The 19,719-nt window shown below is 37.1% G+C and overlaps 1 protein-coding gene across 2 annotated transcripts in view; it reads right to left on the bottom strand.

Annotated features, from left to right (window-relative positions):
- LOC149792503 (calcineurin-binding protein cabin-1-like) overlaps window positions 1-19,719 on the bottom strand; it is a 197,794-nt gene that overhangs the window by 42,078 nt on the left and 135,997 nt on the right. For both annotated transcript variants that reach the window (XM_089971114.1, XM_089971115.1), the window contains exons 31-35: window positions 15,895-16,056; window positions 14,670-14,879; window positions 14,240-14,332; window positions 10,570-10,718; window positions 5,991-7,273 (exon numbers count right to left, since the gene is read on the bottom strand). In XM_089971114.1, the coding sequence (XP_089827240.1) occupies window positions 5,991-7,273; window positions 10,570-10,718; window positions 14,240-14,332; window positions 14,670-14,879; window positions 15,895-16,056 (1,897 nt within the window). The remainder of the gene's footprint in view (window positions 1-5,990; window positions 7,274-10,569; window positions 10,719-14,239; window positions 14,333-14,669; window positions 14,880-15,894; window positions 16,057-19,719) is intronic.

The raw sequence follows: 19,719 nt of genomic DNA, 5'->3' as shown, positions 1-19,719 counted from the left end.
ACAACCACCCAATGTTTAACACTCTCACATTAAACACCCACGCAATGTTTAACACTCACATTATATACCCACCCAATGTTTAATAGTCCCACATTATACAATCACCCAATGTTTATCACTCTCACATTATACACCCACCCAATATTTAACACTCTCACATTATACACCCACCCAATGTTCAACACTCTCACATTATACACCCACCCAATGTTTAACACTCTCACATTATACACCCACCCAATGTTTAACACTCTCACATTATACACCCACTCAATGTTTAACACTCTCACATTATACACCCACTCAATGTTTAACACTCTCACATTATACACCTGCAAAATGTTTTAACACTTTCACATTATACAACCACCCTATGTTTAACACTCTCACATTAAACACCCACTCAATGTTTAACACTCTCACATTATATACCCACCCAATGTTTAATAGTCCCACATTATACAACCACCCAATGTTTATCACTCTCACATTAAACACCCACTCAATGTTTAACACTCTCACATTATACACCCACCCAATGTTTATCACTCTCACATTATTATACACCCACCCAATGTTTAACACTCTCACATTATACACCCACTCAATGTTTAACACTCTCACATTATACACCCACTCAATGTTTAACACTCTCACATTATGCACCCACTCAATGTTTAACACTCTCACATTATACACCCACTCAATGTTTAACACTCTCACATTATACACCCACTCAATGTTTAACACTCTCACATTATGCACCCACTCAATGTTTATCACTCTCACATTATACACCCAACCAATGTTTAACACTCTCACATTATACACCCACCCAATGCTTAACACTCTCACATTATGCACCCACTCAATGTTTAACACTCTCACATTATACACCCATTCAATGTTTAACACTCTCACATTATAAACCCATTCAATGTTTAACACTCCCACATTATACACTCACTCAATGTTTAACATTCTCACATTATACACCCACTCAATGTTTAACACTCTCACATTATAAACCCATTCAATGTTTAACACTGTCACATTATACACCCACCCAATGTTTAACACTCTTACATTATACACCCACTCAATGTTTAACACTCCCACATTATACACCCACCCAATGTTTAACACTCTCACATTATACACCCACCCAATGTTTAACACTCCCACATTATACACCCACCCAATGTTTAACACTCTCACATTATACACCCACTCAATGTTTAACACTCCCACATTATACACCCACTCAATGTTTAACACTCCCACATTATACACCCACCCAATGTTTAACACTCTCACATTATACACCCACTCAATGTTTAACACTCTCACATTATACACCCACTCAATGTTTAACACTCTCACATTATACACCCACCCAATGTTTAACACTCCCACATTATACAACCACCCAATGTTTAACACTCTCACATTATTCACCCACTCAATGTTTAACACTCCCACATTATACACCCACCCAATGTTTAACACTCTCACATTATACACCTGCAAAATGTTTTAACACTTTCACATTATACAACCACTCAATGTTTAACACTCTCACATTATACACCCACTCAATGTTTAACACTCTCACATTAAACACCCACTCAATGTTTAACACTCCCACATTATACACCCACCCAATGTTTAACACTCTCACATTATACACCTGCAAAATGTTTTAACACTTTCACATTATACACCCACCCAATGTTTAACACTCCCACATTATTCACCCACTCAGTGTTTAACACTCCCACATTATACACCCACCCAATGTTTAACACTCTCACATTATTCACCCACTCAATGTTTAACACTCCCACATTATACACCCACCCAATGTTTAACACTCTCACATTATACACCCACTCAATGTTTAACACTCTCACATTATACACCCACTCAATGTTTAACACTCTCACATTATACACCCACTCAATGTTTAACACTCCCACATTATACACCCACTCAATGTTTAACACTCCCACATTATACACCCACTCAATGTTTAACACTCCCACATTATACACCCACCCAATGTTTAACACTCTCACATTATTCACCCACTCAATGTTTAACACTCCCACACTATACACCCACCCAATGTTTAACACTCTCACATTATACACCCACCCAATGTTTAACACTCTCACATTATACACCCACCCAATGTTTAACACTCTCACATTATACACCCACCCAATGTTTAACACTCTCACATTATACACCTGCAAAATGTTTTAACACTTTCACATTATACACCCACCCAATGTTTAACACTCCCACATTATACACCCACCCAATGTTTAACACTCTCACATTATACACCCACCCAATGTTTAACACTCTCACATTATACACCCACCCAATGTTTAACACTCTCACATTATACACCCACCCAATGTTTAACACTCTCACATTATTCACCCACTCAATGTTTAACACTCCCACATTATACACCCACCCAATGTTTAACACTCTCACATTATACACCTGCAAAATGTTTTAACACTTTCACATTATACAACCACTCAATGTTTAACACTCTCACATTATACACCCACTCAATGTTTAACACTCTCACATTAAACACCCACTCAATGTTTAACACTCCCACATTATACACCCACCCAATGTTTAACACTCTCACATTATACACCTGCAAAATGTTTTAACACTTTCACATTATACACCCACCCAATGTTTAACACTCCCACATTATTCACCCACTCAGTGTTTAACACTCCCACATTATACACCCACCCAATGTTTAACACTCTCACATTATTCACCCACTCAATGTTTAACACTCCCACATTATACACCCACCCAATGTTTAACACTCTCACATTATACACCCACTCAATGTTTAACACTCTCACATTATACACCCACCCAATGTTTAACACTCTCACATTATACACCCACTCAATGTTTAACACTCCCACATTATACACCCACTCAATGTTTAACACTCCCACATTATACACCCACCCAATGTTTAACACTCTCACATTATTCACCCACTCAATGTTTAACACTCCCACATTATACACCCACCCAATGTTTAACACTCTCACATTATACACCCACTCAATGTTTAACACTCTCACATTATGCACCCACCCAATGTTTAACACTCTCACATTATACACCCACCCAATGTTTAACACTCTCACATTATACACCCACCCAATGTACAACACTCTCACATTATACACCCACTCAATGTTTAACACTCTCACATTATGCACCCACTCAATGTTTAACACTCTCACATTATACACCCACCCAATGTTTAACACTCCCACATTATACACCCACTCAATGTTTAACACTCCCACATTATACACCCACTCAATGTTTAACACTCCCACATTATACACCCACCCAATGTTTAACACTCTCACATTATTCACCCACTCAATGTTTAACACTCCCACATTATACACCCACCCAATGTTTAACACTCTCACATTATACACCCACTCAATGTTTAACACTCCCACATTATACACCCACCCAATGTTTAACACTCTCACATTATACACCCACTCAATGTTTAACACTCCCACATTATACACCCACTCAATGTTTAACACTCCCACATTATACACCCACCCAATGTTTAACACTCTCACATTATTCACCCACCCAATGTTTAACACTCCCACATTATACACCCACCCAATGTTTAACACTCTCACATTATACACCCACTCAATGTTTAACACTCTCACATTATGCACCCACCCAATGTTTAACACTCTCACATTATACACCCACCCAATGTTTAACACTCTCACATTATACACCCACTCAATGTTTAACACTCCCACATTATACACCCACCCAATGTTTAACACTCTCACATTATTCACCCACTCAATGTTTAACACTCCCACATTATACACCCACCCAATGTTTAACACTCTCACATTATACACCCACTCAATGTTTAACACTCTCACATTATGCACCCACCCAATGTTTAACACTCTCACATTATACACCCACCCAATGTTTAACACTCTCACATTATACACCCACTCAATGTTTAACACTCTCACATTATACACCCACTCAATGTTTAACACTCTCACATTATGCACCCACTCAATGTTTAACACTCCCACATTATACACCCACCCAATGTTTAACACTCTCACATTATTCACCCACTCAATGTTTAACACTCCCACATTATTCACCCACCCAATGTTTAACACTCCCACATTATATACCCACCCAATGTTTATCACTCTCACATTATACAACCACCCAATGTTTAACACTCTCACATTATACACCCACTCAATGTTTAACACTCTCACATTATACACCCACTCAATGTTTAACACTCCCACATTATACACCCACCCAATGTTTAACACTCTCACATTATACACCCACTCAATGTTTAACACTCTCACATTATGCACCCACCCAATGTTTAACACTCTCACATTATACACCCACCCAATGTTTAACACTCCCACATTATACACCCACCCAATGTTTAACACTCTCACATTATACACCCACCCAATGTTTAACACTCTCACATTATTCACCCACTCAATGTTTAACACTCCCACATTATACACCCACCCAATGTTTAACACTCTCACATTATACACCCACTCAATGTTTAACACTCTCACATCATGCACCCACCCAATGTTTAACACTCTCACATTATACACCCACCCAATGTTTAACACTCCCACATTATACACCCACCCAATGTTTAACACTCTCACATTATACACCCACTCAATGTTTAACACTCTCACATTATACACCCACTCAATGTTTAAGACTCCCACATTATACACCCACCCAATGTTTAACACTCTCACATTATTCACCCACTCAATGTTTAACACTCCCACATTATACACCCACTCAATGTTTAACACTCTCACATTATACACCCACCCAATGTTTAACACTCTCACATTATACACCCACCCAATGTTTAACACTCCCACATTATACACCCACCCAATGTTTAACACTCTCACATTATTCACCCACTCAATGTTTAACACTTCCACATTATACACCCACCCAATGTTTAACACTCTCACATTATACACCCACTCAATGTTTAACACTCTCACATTATGCACCCACCCAATGTTTAACACTCTCACATTATACACCCACCCAATGTTTAACACTCTCACATTATACACCCACTCAATGTTTAACACTCTCACATTATGCACCCACCCAATGTTTAACACTCTCACATTATACACCCACCCAATGTTTAACACTCTCACATTATACACCCACCCAATGTTTAACATTCTCACATTATACACCCACCCAATGTTTAACACTCTCACATTATACACCCACCCAATGTTTAACACTCTCACATTATACACCTGCAAAATGTTTTAACACTTTCACATTATACAACCACTCAATGTTTAACACTCTCACATTATACACCCACTCAATGTTTAACACTCTCACATTAAACACCCATGCAATCCTATTAAATAAAATTTGACAGTGACTTAGACTGTCAGGACATTTATTTTTCCAATTTATGAAATATTTTGCAGCAGTCAACTGCATACTGGCCATCACAGATAGTTTCCAACATCATCCATTAAAAACCCATAGTTAAACAAATCATGAACAAATTTATATCAACAAAAACTCAGCAGTTTTTGGTAAAGATGTTGCAATGAAAGTGATTCATAATGCACACCAGATTTAGGCTTGAATGTATTTGGTCGCATGAGGTAAATACAAAACATTCCCAACAAAATGACATGGTGAACTAACCCCTCCCCCCCCGAAAAATCCATATAAAACTAAAATCTATTACACTGTTACCAAAAAAATAAAACATGTGGTTTAACTAGTCTGTAAAACATATTTAATTTTACTCAACAATAAACTGAACATTACCACTGCAACCTTATAGACAAAAAATTATGTACCTGATTTAATTTGTGCAGTATCCCTAGTTTTCTCTTTCATCAGCACTTTATCCTGGTCGTATTCATCATCCCTGGCTGAATCCATGGCAACCTCCGTTCTGTCATCCCTGGCTTGATCTGTTTCTTTGGAAACAACCTCATTTTCCTCTTTCTTCACTTCTTCAGGTGTTTCATTTGGATCCATTTTTTCTCCAGCATTATTCTTTTTAACATCTGTAACTGAACCAACAGAGTTGGCATGATAATTCTTTTCTTCTAAAGAGGCAGTTAATCCCATTTTTAGTTCTGGTTGATCTATTTCCATTTTAACTGTCCAATTACTTTCATCCTCAGCCGTTGGCTGCTCCATTCTGTCAGATGATTTTCCATCTGCCTCTCTGCTTGTAACTGGTTTCTCCTTTTTGGCCTCTAGTTCAGGTGATACTTCCAACGAGGGAAGACCCTCTTCACTGTCTTCACTAAGATCATGAATACTGGATACTGAAAATGCCTGTGAACTTGGATATCGAACTGGACCTGGCCTATTTTCTATGGAATCATGTGGTGATTCATCACCTACTTGATTTGGTTTGTCTTCTACTATTGCTTCAATGGTAGGCCCAACCAGGTCTGGTTTTAGGTGTGATACCTTTGCAACACTTTCGGATAAAGCTATCTCATCTTCTGATTTTGGAAGAGAAACAGATCCTGATTGTCCATCCTTTGAAACATTTATATCCACTGAAATTTTCTTATCAGAATCTGTCTGCATATTAGTGGATTCCATTGCATCAGTTTTATGCATACCTTGTTGCAAGATGTTTTCATCTAGTTTTGACACTGTTGTTCGTTGGGAATCAAACCTCTGCACCACTGGAATGTCTAAAACTGGATCCTGTGGAATTTCTGAAGCAATGGCTTTGCTAAAGTTTTCACCGGCTATTGCCTTGCTATTTTCTTCTGTTCTTGAAGGAGACACCCAATCGATGTGATCCTTGAGAGACTCTACCTGTGACATTGAATTGGCAGTACAAACTTCAATACCTTTCTGTGGTTCAGGATACTGCATAGATACTCCTAGCTGAACATCTTTTGGTGCCTCTGCTGAAGATGTTGCCATGGTGGCTGGTACAGTTTCTGTAGCAACAAAAGAATCCTCAGACATGTATTTGTCTACACTGCTTGAATTACTCTTCTGCCTGACATAGGTGTGGTCAGAGGAAGGTACCTGGTAAGTTTTTGACTTGCGATGTGGAGTAGTGACAATTGGCATTGAGTTTTCATCATGTGATGCTGAATCTCTTCTGAAAGAATGAAAAATTATAAATAACTTCTTTTTCTTGAGAAAGTTAAATACATAAATATTTACTGTCTTCTTTAGTTACTTAAAAAAAACTGTGGCTGGGGTGGGATGGATGGTGAGAAGGAATAAAATTTACATAATAAATGTATGACTGTAACTAGTTAGCACTGTTCTTATTTAATCAACATATTTTTTTTACATCACTAAAATGTGTTTTGGTACAAAGCAAAATGTCGACATGATATACATGTCAACATGTTATACATGTCAACATGATATACGTGTCAACATGATATACATGTCAACATGACATACATGTCAACATGATATACATGTCAACATGGTGTAAGTGTCAACATGATATACATGTCAACATGACATACATGTCAACAGGATATATGTGTCAACATGATATACATGTCAACACAATATACATGTCAACAGGATATACATGTCAACATATGTGTCAACATGATATACATGTCAGCATGATATACATGTCAAAATGGTATATGTGTCAACATGATATTCATGTCAACATGATATACATGTCATTACCCTATGGTGGATGTCACTGTAGTGTTCTATTATTGGAAGTAACTTTGTGTCTCACATGAGCTATGAGCTAGGATTAGCCTAGATCAATCATCAAGCATATTGTAGAGAAAAGCATTCGCTCTTCCACAAATCCAGTGGATATAGAGTAACCAGTATCACTGCAAAGCTTCTGAACAACCTGGGAATGTAGACTGCTACACTGCTGATATAGAGTAACCAGTATCACTGCAAAGCTTCTGAACAACCTGGGAATGTAGACTGCTACACTGCTGATATAGAGTAACCAGTATCACTGCAAAGCTTCTGAACAACCTGGGAATGTAGACTGCTACACTGCTGATATAGAACCAGGTCAAATTAAGTCCTCTATAACCTCCAAACCATAACCAGGATGATGCCACTGAAAGAGCAGTTGTGTTATGAAGCTATGCAACTGGCAACTGCCTTAACCTTGTGAGCTCATATGTATTAAACAAATTCTGGTCTTGGGTAAGTTCTTTGAAGGCCAGGCAGATAATCCAACATATCCATGACAACTGATCCTAAATGGAACTATCTTCCCTTCTTTCTTTGATTCATAAAAGCAAGCATTGTCTCCTTCTTCAAGGTTTCAGACTTTCCATCAAACCTTTTTAAAAAACAATTCAGGGTAAAACAGACATATTTCATAATGAAAAACAGCTTGAAATGTATGTAAATTGCAGAAAATATAAAACCTTAACTAATCTACCTTTGTAAACATGAACAAAAGCATGCTTTAATTCACATACTAGCTGTCTCTTTAGTCCAGGTTGTTTCTGTCCTCTAACACCACAATTTTGCACCACTTACACAATGTCTGAATTTGCTTCACTACGACCATTCATGATGTGTGTAATCAATTTTCAACATAAAATTGAAAAACGGAAGGATAGAAGGACGCTTTCTGATAAACTAGAAAAAAATAGAGGTCTGACCCCCCCCAAAAAAAAGTAGCAAACATTAGTGCTGTTAAAAATTTTTAAATTTCCTTCAGTTTCTAATTCAGAGCCCCAGTGGGGTCATCTATTTGCTGTTTGCATCAACAGTCCAGCCCTGTTAGTAGAAAGCATAGGTCAAGGCTGTGCTGAATCTGGAATGGACATAGTCTGGTGCTGAAGTCCAGAACTAGCTATCCCAGGAATGATCGTAGCCAGTACTAGGGTATGCATTTGGCGATGGAATGTCCAGGAGTAGTCCAGGTGGACTTAAGGTGTACCATGTCAGCAATGACCCAGTGATTTGTGCCATGATGGTTTGCTGTGGTTGTGGCAATGGGCAAAGGCAGGGCTGGCACTGTGGGTGAAGGCAGGGCTGGCACAGTGGGCAAAGGCAGGTCTGGTAATGTAAGCACAGGCAGGGCTAGCACTGTGGGCAAAAGCAGCGCTGGTACTGAGGGTGATGGCAGGGCTGGCACTGAGCCAAGGCAGGGCTGGCACTGTGGGTGATGGCAAAGATGTGACTGTGATAAACATATGATAACAAATATGGCCAAATCTTTTCTGAATGGGCCAATGTTTCAACTCCAGTGATTCTACTGCTAGAAAAATGGTGACTGATGCAGCAATGGCAGCAATACAGATGGCATCTGTCTCTTTGTGTCTACTTTTTATTGGTTCTATTATTAGCCTGGGTCAACTGCTTAGCCAAGATAATAGCCTATCTTTATTCAGACCAGTGGAAGAAAACATCAACAGTATGATCTGAACTGCACCACCATACAATTTATACAGGTGGGATAATTATCCACAGCTTGCTTAATTTGCTTACACTCAGCATATTTAATCCTGCCCGCTGTTGTCAATACCTGTGACCAGAGAAAGCAAACTAATAGGATATACAGGTAAAATCAAGAAACTTGCATAATGAGCTTAGTTTGACATGAATGCTATTATGATCAATGCCAAAAAAAATCCAACCACACAGGTCTTTTTAGTTAGAATAATCATCCACTTGACTGAAGAAGCCCCTGGGTGACTGAATGGTCAAAGGCGCTGACCTTAAACAATCATTGACATCTCACCTCTTTCTCCATGGGTTTGAGTCTCAGCTTGGAAAATTGGGTATGTGAGAGAGCATGCCAGTAGCTTTCCATGGGTCAGTGGTTATTTCTGAGGTTTTCATGGGTCATACCAAAGACAAATGTGCAGGCAATTAGGATTGTACTAATTAGCTTATCACATGATAAAGTTCGACAACTCAAGTGCAAAATAATCATTTATGATAACGACAGAGTAAAATTTAGATGGAAAATCAAATGGAGTACTCTTCTTTTAGGTAAAAATAACTCAAACTGGTGAAAAAGTCATGGAGTTTGGTATTTGTGAGGTCCTGAGACTAGGCATGAGTAACAGCAGTAACTGGTGACCGACAATCACTTGATCTAAGGGAAGACCACACTCTACAGAGTTCCTCATCACAAGCAGACAACTTTTAATGCAAGAGCAAGTAAAAAGACATGTTGAACATCTTTGAACTTGGGAGGACTGGATCTGCATGGTAGTGGATGTACTGCTGATATATTATGATCAGGTAATGTATTTGAAGAAGATATACTTTCCTCTAATGTTAATCAAATTCGGACATATGTAGTGTATTGACTAGTACTGGTATCTTATTGATTGGGCATCGGATGACTCACAAATGGATTTACTTTTTCTGAGACACTTATTGAATAACCTATAGATTCACATCAATAGATTTCAATTTCTGGTACTTCACCCGTCTTTCTTTTCGTGTCTTTTCTCCGTTCCTCTGGCAAATGGACTGTTAGCTGCCTCTTCAACATATTTCAAATACAGGGGGTAATCCTGAGTGTCAGAGGATTTCAGAATATATTTCAGTATGGCCACATGGAGTCGATAGTACATCTGAAATAGAAATCATCAAAACTGCTTGTGCATAATGCAAGCTAAACTGTGAATCATGCAGATGCCAATACATTTCACCTAGAAATTACAAACCTCCAGCCTTGAGTCTGAGACTATGTTTCTACAATCAGCCAATCAGAAATGAGCTTTTAAAAGGAGCACTGTCAGTGACTGGTCAAAAATATATCTCTTGATCCAGAGTTTTCTAAATTTCATGTACGATAACATGACATGCAATGTTCATCCATGCATAACAACAGAACATGCAATGTTTATTCATGAATGACAACAGAATCTGTAATGTTCATCCATGCATGATAACATGACCTGCAATGTTTATTCATGCCTGACAAAAGAATCTGTAATGTTCATCCATGCATGACAAGATATTGTGCAATGTTTATTCATGGATGACAAAGAATCTGTAATGTTTGTCCATGCATGACAACAGGACCTATCATGTTCATCCATGCATGACAACAGAATCTATTATGGTGTCCAGCCACAAAACAAGAACACCATACTTCTTTTTGAAATTAATTTTTAGCAACCACTTCTTTGATAGAAAGGAAAACAAGTCAAAGAAAAGCAAACAGAGGGTAATTATTCATCAACTGAACTTTAGATGAGGTGATGGGGACTGAAACATCTTAATGAGTTTAAAATACCAGATGATGGAGACACAAGTAGAAGCAAATATATTCATATGTACAGTCACACCTTTACTCAGCTGTCACCTGTTCACAATGGCCTGTCAGTCAAAAAAAATTCCCCCCCCCCCACTCCCCCCCGGTCAATTTCCTACATAAACGTCCTGTATGTAATGGCCACCTGCCATCTGTGATCAGTGGTCATGTGTTTCCTTAGTCTGAGTTTCCTCTGACCCTTGCATGGACTGAATGGTCAATGTTATACACTCCAGTGACCTTAAGGCATGGAGAAACCATTTTTTGCTTAAAACACTAAACCAAGTTTTCTCAGACCCTTGCCACCCCATTTTTGATATTTGGATATTTATGTTGTCCATTCCCTATCGAAAAGTTTCAATTCGGTGACACCCTTTGGTGTCGGCATGGGGTAGCCACTTACTAGCCGGCCCAGCAAATTTGAGCGACCTTTCATGAAATTTATAGGAATACGATTTTCTCAGAAATCATGAGCATACCATTCGTCATGTCTTTAATCTGCTGACAGATGAGAAGAAAGTAAATTGCTGCTGAAATCTGACCTAGGTCTGACCATTTGCATCCAGAGTCACATGACTATACAAATCTCGCAACCAACATGTCAATGACATCGGAGGTCATAAAGTAACATGTTACTGGCTTTGACTTAAAATAATTGAAGTGATGCGATTTTCTGTAAATTCATGTGATAGCAAAACTTAAAAATTTGTCCTTGAGACAAATAATGACAGTATGCAACTAAAGTTTCATTACCTCATTAGACTGGTTTGTGATTTCCTTGGAATGACTGATGTGATTTCAGTATTGTTTTTTTGAAGTCAAAAGTTTCATTTAAAGACAGCATTATGAAAATATTGATGAATATTAACTCAAATAACTATTTTACTATGGTATTTCTAGGTATCTGGCAGACATTCATCAGAAAAATAAATGATTCACTCTTGTTATATATTTCAAAGTCGCTTTTAATTTTTCGGTCTTCTGTATGGAATCTACCACAGAAAATTAGAACATTATGTGGGACAAAATTTGCTCTGATAAGGACAGCATAAAAAGTTCTATTATGTTTGTTAATCTGCTTGTTGTTATATTGAAAACATATTCAAAATTCAATAACAATTTTGATAAATGTACAACTTTGTTTCACTTAACATTTCAGCTATATTTTTGTCTTGATTATCATATGCTGCTTTTTATATGTTCTGATAATTTCAGTCTCTACAGCTTAAATCCTGATCATAGAAGGACAGAGATTCCCATAAAAATTTGGGAACCCAGCTTTAAGCCTTCACATTTTGTGTGACTGAGATCCGTGAAGACAAATAATGTAACCAAACTCACAAATGAATGGTAAAAAAATTAGACCTTAGTCATACATGTCTGGTTTAAGTATGCTCAATCATTCAGGACTTGTGTTTGGAAGTTGATATCCTTGTTGAAAATTCAACCAAATGGACTGATTTCATCAAAATATGTGCCAGACAGCACCTGCTATGAACTGTATATAGACAACTGTTCAAAAGTTTGCCTGCTATTATGTGGAAAATGTACACTTACTTATTTTTCTACTTTTGCAGGTACATGGTATTGTATATTTAAAAAAAAATAAAATAAAAAATTCACTTGATGTAAAAACTCTGTTTGTTTTTCAGAATTTTTTGATTACCTAACTTGAGTGCAAGTTGACACTTTCTATTCCTAAACATTACAGACTTGCTATCTATATGTATATATCTATGTGTATATACCTAGGTGGATATATCTATGTGTGTGTATATATATATATATATATATATATATATATATATATAAACTTCCAGTCATCACATTTTGATTATCTGGTGTTTTTTTCCTAAATATCACTGGGTGCAAATTCAACATTTTTACATGGTCACAATGAAGTCATGTCAATATTACCATGAGAAGGCTATTTCCAGTTACACACAGGAGATGGATAAAAACGGCAGATGATGCCATATTGTCAAATTAAAACAGACAACCTCTCTTTATACTACAACATTTGAAAGCTCTAATAATGTGATTTGACCTCATTATCCAATCTTGCATGTTGTCTCTAAAATAACTTTTAAATAAAGTTTTGTTGATATTTCTCATGAAGTTAACTGCTATGTGACAGAATTTGCACAGGTTCCAGTTATTTATATATATATATATATATATATATATATATATATATATATATATATATATATATATATATACACACACACACTTCTCCCTTGAAATATGCATGCACAACAGGGTCCAAGAAAGCACATACAGTCTAAGTGAGGGCATGAGTTACCAAAGTACCAAGGAACCTCAGACAATTGCAGAATGGAATGGTGATTAAAGCTTTCCATCAACAATGAGAAGTTGGAAGGCAGGGCTATAAAATGGTTTGATACACATTTTATGTTCACATTTGGATTAATTGTCAATAAATACTGTTTAGAACAAATGAAAGCAAGGACAATATCTTTTCATATATTCTGGTTATCAATATCATTATATTCAACAGTTTAGAAAATTTCTGTCTGGAAGATGGAAATTTTTGAAGGCATTTAAAGAAATTAATAATTTTCCTCACATATAGGACATCTTTTAGACCTGCAATTAACGTTTATTACTTGGCAGCACTTAAGCTAGATTTCATAGAATTCAAAAATTCTTTTAAGCTGTATTTCACCTGAACTACGTCCTGTAATACAATATTATTCATTTCCTTATGTGTTGTGTGCAGAAAGGTAGCTACACTATTTATGCATCAAAAATAAAATAAACTTCTTAAAAAGACTAAGAATGCATAAGCAGTACAGGGAAGAATATACCAACCTCAAGTGCTTCCACTGCCAATCTTGGAGTGGTGTAGGCAAACGTGATTCTCTTGGGATAGAATGCATTCTCTTCATGGATATATTTTGCTGCCTACAGACAAAACATTTACACATCAATAATGCTTGCTTCAAATGTTACTAATAAATATGATGAATACATAATTACAGATGAACACATTTTTAAAAAATAATGTTTTAGGAAAATGCAAATAAGGAAATGTGATAATTCTTTTGAACTTTTTTTTAACTGCTTCTGTCTTGTTCTTAGTTCTAATTATATAATAATTACATCTTTCATGCTTTAAAATTGACATCCATCAGTGATCAAGACGAAATTTAAAAAAGCTAAAAGGGGGTGCATAGGTCAAGGGTATCTTGCAAAAAAATGATGGTACATATGACTCTAAAATGGGTCTGAGTTTCATTACTTTGACAAAATGATAGAGATATTCTTTGGGAGGCTTCCTCATTTTCTCCAAACATTTTCCTCTCATGTAATTGGTCAGCCATTTTTCCTCTGTGCCATCAGCCTCACCCTCACCGGCCTTATTGTAACAGTTGTAAGAAATCTGTAACATCTCCTGCCGACTGTCCTGGGCTATCTGATGAAGCTCATCCCCGACAGGAAACCACTTTTCCTGATAATTGACATAAGAATGTTTACCATTTAAAGCAACAATAATAGGTATAAGTGATTTATTAGTAATCATGTCATTCCTCAGATATTACATGCTTACAGTTCAATATATAGACAATGTTACACCTAGGCTCTAGTGAGCTAGGGACGATATGTTACATGACTACAAATCAATGTGTAGACAGTGGTACACCTAGACTAAAGTGAGCTAGGGACAATACGTTACATGTTTACAAGTCAATGTGTAGACAGTGTTACACCTAGGACCCAATGAGACAGGGATAATATGTTACATGTTTACAAGTCAATGTGTAGACAGTGTTACACCTATGCTCTAGTGAGTTAGGGACAATATGTTACATGTTTACAAAACAATGTGTAGTCAGTGTTACACCTAGGACCCAGTGAGCTAGGGACAATATGTTACATGCTTACAGGTCAATGTGTAGTCAGTGTTGCACCTAGGCTCTAGTGAGCTAGGAACAATATGTTACATGCTTACAAGTCAATGTGTAGACAGTGGTACACCTAGGCTCTATTGAGTTAGGGACAATATTTTGCATGCTTACAAGTCAATGTGTAGTCGGTATTCCACCTAGGCTCTAGTGAGTTAGGGACAATATGTTACATGCTTACAAGTCAATGTGCAGACAGTGTAACAACTAGTATCCAGTGAGCCAGGGACAATATATATTACATGCTTATGGGTCAACACTATCATCATTATATACGCCATAAAGTTTCCTGACTGAAGTTTATTTCTATTTTTGGGGATGTTCTTAATTTACATGAATTCCTTTCCTTTATTAAAGACTAACCCTTCATTATGTCAACAGATCGCATAACTCAGAAAATCAAACTGCAGTCACCACATCATATATCGAATTCTTTTCTGAAAAGTATTTGAGATTTTTCTGGAGAAATCTGGATGTGAAATGACCAACAGGCCAATCAACTCACAAGAAAACAAAATGACATGCAGCAACATATTTCATTTATCTTTCTATATTACCTACCCATCTAAGCTGCCTGGAGGAGTGAGCATGAAGCTGGTAGGCAAGGGAACCATACTCTATCCACAGCTTCCGGTTGGTAGCATCTACCTCCACTGCTCTCTTGAAACATCTCAGGGCTGCGATAGATTTTTTGTATATCGGAACATCCATTCTTAAGTCTATCTGTCATGGAAAATGTCAGAATCATATGAATTTATAACCAATGATATGGATCAATTTATTACAAATGATGTGGGTGAATTTATTACCCTTGATGTGGATCATTTTATTACCAATAATGTGGGTGAATTTATTACCATTGATGTGGATCATTTTATTACCAATGATGTGGGTGAATTTATTACCATTGATGTGGATCATTTTATTACCAATAATGTGGATGAATTTATTACCAATGATGTGGATGAATTTATTACCAATGATGTGGATGAATTAATTACAAATGATATGGATCAATGTATTACCATGATAAGGATCTATTTATTACCAATAATATGGAACAATTTATTATATACAATTTTATTAATGGCACTAGTCCCCGGTTAAAGGTGAATATTCCTGGCGTTAGTCCCCAGTCCAAGGTGAATATTCCTGGCATTAGTCCCCAGTCCAAGGTGAATATTTCTGGCATTAGTCCCCAGTCCAAGGTGAATATTTCTGGCATTAGTCCCCAGCCCAAAGTGAATATTCCTGGCATTAGTCCCCAATCCAAGGTGAATATTCCTTGGAACAAAATCAACATGACCTTAGTCTGCTTCCTGTTCCATTATTTGTTGCTGCTGATCTAGTGCAACAAGGATTGTGTGGTGAGACCATCAGAAGGTGGCTTTCATGACATCATCTTGGGAAGAATGATTAGCAAAGGCCTTAATTGCAAGGAGGAATGATTAGGAAAGGCCTAAGTGCAAGGAAGAATGATTAGGAATGGCCTAGGTGCAAGGAAGAATGATCAGGAATGGCCTAAGTGCAAGGAAGAATGATGGGGAATGGCCTAGGTGCAAGGAAGAATGACGAGGAAAAGCCTTAGGTGAAAGGAAGAATGATTAGGAATGGCCTAGGTGCAAGGAAGAATGATTAGGAATGGCCTAGGTGCAAGGAAGAATGATTAGGAATGGCCTAAGGGCAAGGAATAATGATGGGGAAAGGCCTAGGTGCAGGAAAGAATGACGAGGAAAGGCCTTAGGTGCAAGGAAGAATGATGAGGAAAGGCCTTAGGTGCAAGAAAGAATGATGAGGAAAGGCCTTAGGTGCAATAAAGAATGATGAGGAAAGGCCTTGGGTACAAGGAAGAATGATGAGGAAAGGCCCTATCTGCAAGAAAGAATGACGAGGAAAGGCCTAAGGTGCAAGGAAGAATGACTAGGAATGGCCTAGGTGCAAGGAAGAATGATTAGGAATGGCCTAAGTGCAAGGAAGAATGATGGGGAATGGCCTAGGTGCAAGGAAGAATGACGAGGAAAAGCCTTAGGTGAAAGGAAGAATGATTAGGAATGGCCTAGGTGCAAGGAAGAATGATTAGGAATGGCCTAAGGGCAAGGAATAATGATGAGGAAAGGCCTTAGGTGCAAGGAAGAATGATGAGGAAAGGCCTTAGGTGCAAGGAAGAATGATGAGGAAAGGCCGTATCTGCAAGAAAGAATGATGAGGAAAGGCCTTAGGTGCAAGGAAGAATGATTAGGAATGGCCTAGGTGCAAGGAAGAATGAGGAAAGGCCTAGGTTTAGGGAAGAATGATGAGGAAAGGCCTTAAGTGCAGCAACAGTGCTAATCTTATGGCCTTTGATTATCATGAAAGATCTCTTTCAGTGTGAGTTTAACAAGTTTTTATTATACTAAGAATAATCCACCTCAAGATGGTGGCTGCCAAAATATCCGAGGTACCTTTTACCTTATGAAGGTGAAATAGATGCTTTTGACTATTTCATATCTCTTAGATTCAGCCACATAAGGACATAATAACTGAGACTGGGAATTTAATAGTATTGGGGCAACCACAGAGAAATAATTCTATGCCTGAAGCCCATTTAGGCAAAGAAAAGAAACAAAATCATAGTTACCAATTAATAATAAGATGTCTTTCTGACTGATATCGCATAAACGGCACTCCTTACCTAAGCCAGGGAGAGAGAAGATGTTTTAAATGAAAGTGTCTCAACGGAAGCATAACTTGAGTTCAAAAGGAAGTATAATGTCCAAAGAACATAAGAAAGGCTTAATATAGAATAGACATTAAGGAGTGACAGATGGGTCTCCAAGCTCAAAGTACCTAATCAGTTATGATAGCTGAGGGTGCGACCCAATGGCAGACCACCAATTACAGAATTAATGAATTCGAAAGTACAAGACAGAGCTGCCCTACAGCCTTTAATAGTGGATAGTATGCCATACTTTATCCTCAAAAAAAAGAGATGCCTGGTGATGCAATGGCAAACTTGCTTGAATAACAACAACAGCTAGATTATTTTACTCAAGCCAGGCAAGAATGTGTGATTTATTGTGTGGGACACCAGTTACTAAGTGAGGAATCAAAACTGAAGATCCACTTCACTAAGCAAGATGCTCACAACAGTAAAATTAAATGTAAAGGGAGATACAAATAAAATTTTCTCAAGGACTTGGGTTAAATATCAATTACAACAAAAACAACAAAGTACCAGACTGACACTGATACACCAAAAATGTAATAATTGTACAAAAATCAAAGTGTGCCAGAAGGCATGTGAGAACAATCCAAGTTTAAAGAAAAGACAGACAATATTTCAGTTACAGAATTCATGAAGGAATCATAATGGGATCATGTTGTTGTTTGTTCTAGACCTCCAATTACAAACTGGAGGGAATATTCACCTTGGGCTGGTAAAAATTCCAGGAACTAGAGACAGCAACATAATGATAGCAAATTATATATTATTGTTATTAAAATGCAATTTCTGTATCCTGACATATATTCAAATTTATTATAAAATTTTTTATAGATCTGTTAACCTTTTATTTATATCCTTCTGTTTTGTCTAGGGGACTGTCCACTGTTACTGATGAATACTGATTCATTATGTCAATGAGTGATTCAGCAATTCCTGAATGGGTACAATTGGTCATATGCAAGTCAAGCTGAGCTTTGAATCTTTCTGACAGAATGTTATGGAGTCAAGTTTCTTCAGTGGAAACTAAAGTAGCCTAGAAAAGACTTGGCTGTCTGATGACTGTGTGGACTTCAACCAATGACTTTAGTTTGATTCTGCAGTATTGTGCTGACATTAGATTCTTAAACTATGCAACTATGCTATCAAGAAATGTTGTGGACATTTCTTGCACATCTGAAATTACAGTACTTGAAGACAATGATAATGCTCAAATATAGCCATATAATTAAATGCATTCTGATCTAGTCTGGGTCACTATACAATTGTACACATTCAAAACTCAGTCTGGTATCATAAGACTGTTCCATGGTGTTCACAAAATACCACCTAAAAAATTTTTAAATGTAATTATCCAAAAACCAGGGAGTAAAATAACCAGATCATTAAAATCTTATCTAGAGCTGTTTTTTGTTTTGCCAGTCATTACTGTACATATAATACAGCTCTTCCTCATTATAATGCCTTTCTCTATAATGTGAGTCTGGATATAACATAGTAGCACCATGGACCCTAAAATCAAATATATAAAAATTATAATGTAAAAAAAAAAATTGAAATATTTTTGGCGTCTATCAGCTGAAAACCTTTACATAAAAATTCCTATACTTTATTGGACAGAACATGTTTTACAGTCACAATTTAACTCTAATTAGTCCCTGCTGTATTCAGGCAAGGTAAGATAT

Source organism: Sinohyriopsis cumingii, chromosome 9, assembly GCF_028554795.1.
Source record: "Sinohyriopsis cumingii isolate HCF-2022 chromosome 9, ASM2855479v2, whole genome shotgun sequence".
NCBI classification, from domain to species: Eukaryota; Metazoa; Mollusca; class Bivalvia; order Unionida; family Unionidae; genus Sinohyriopsis; species Sinohyriopsis cumingii.
Note: the sequence above shows the minus strand (reverse complement) of the source record. Positions and strands in the feature narration are given on the sequence as shown.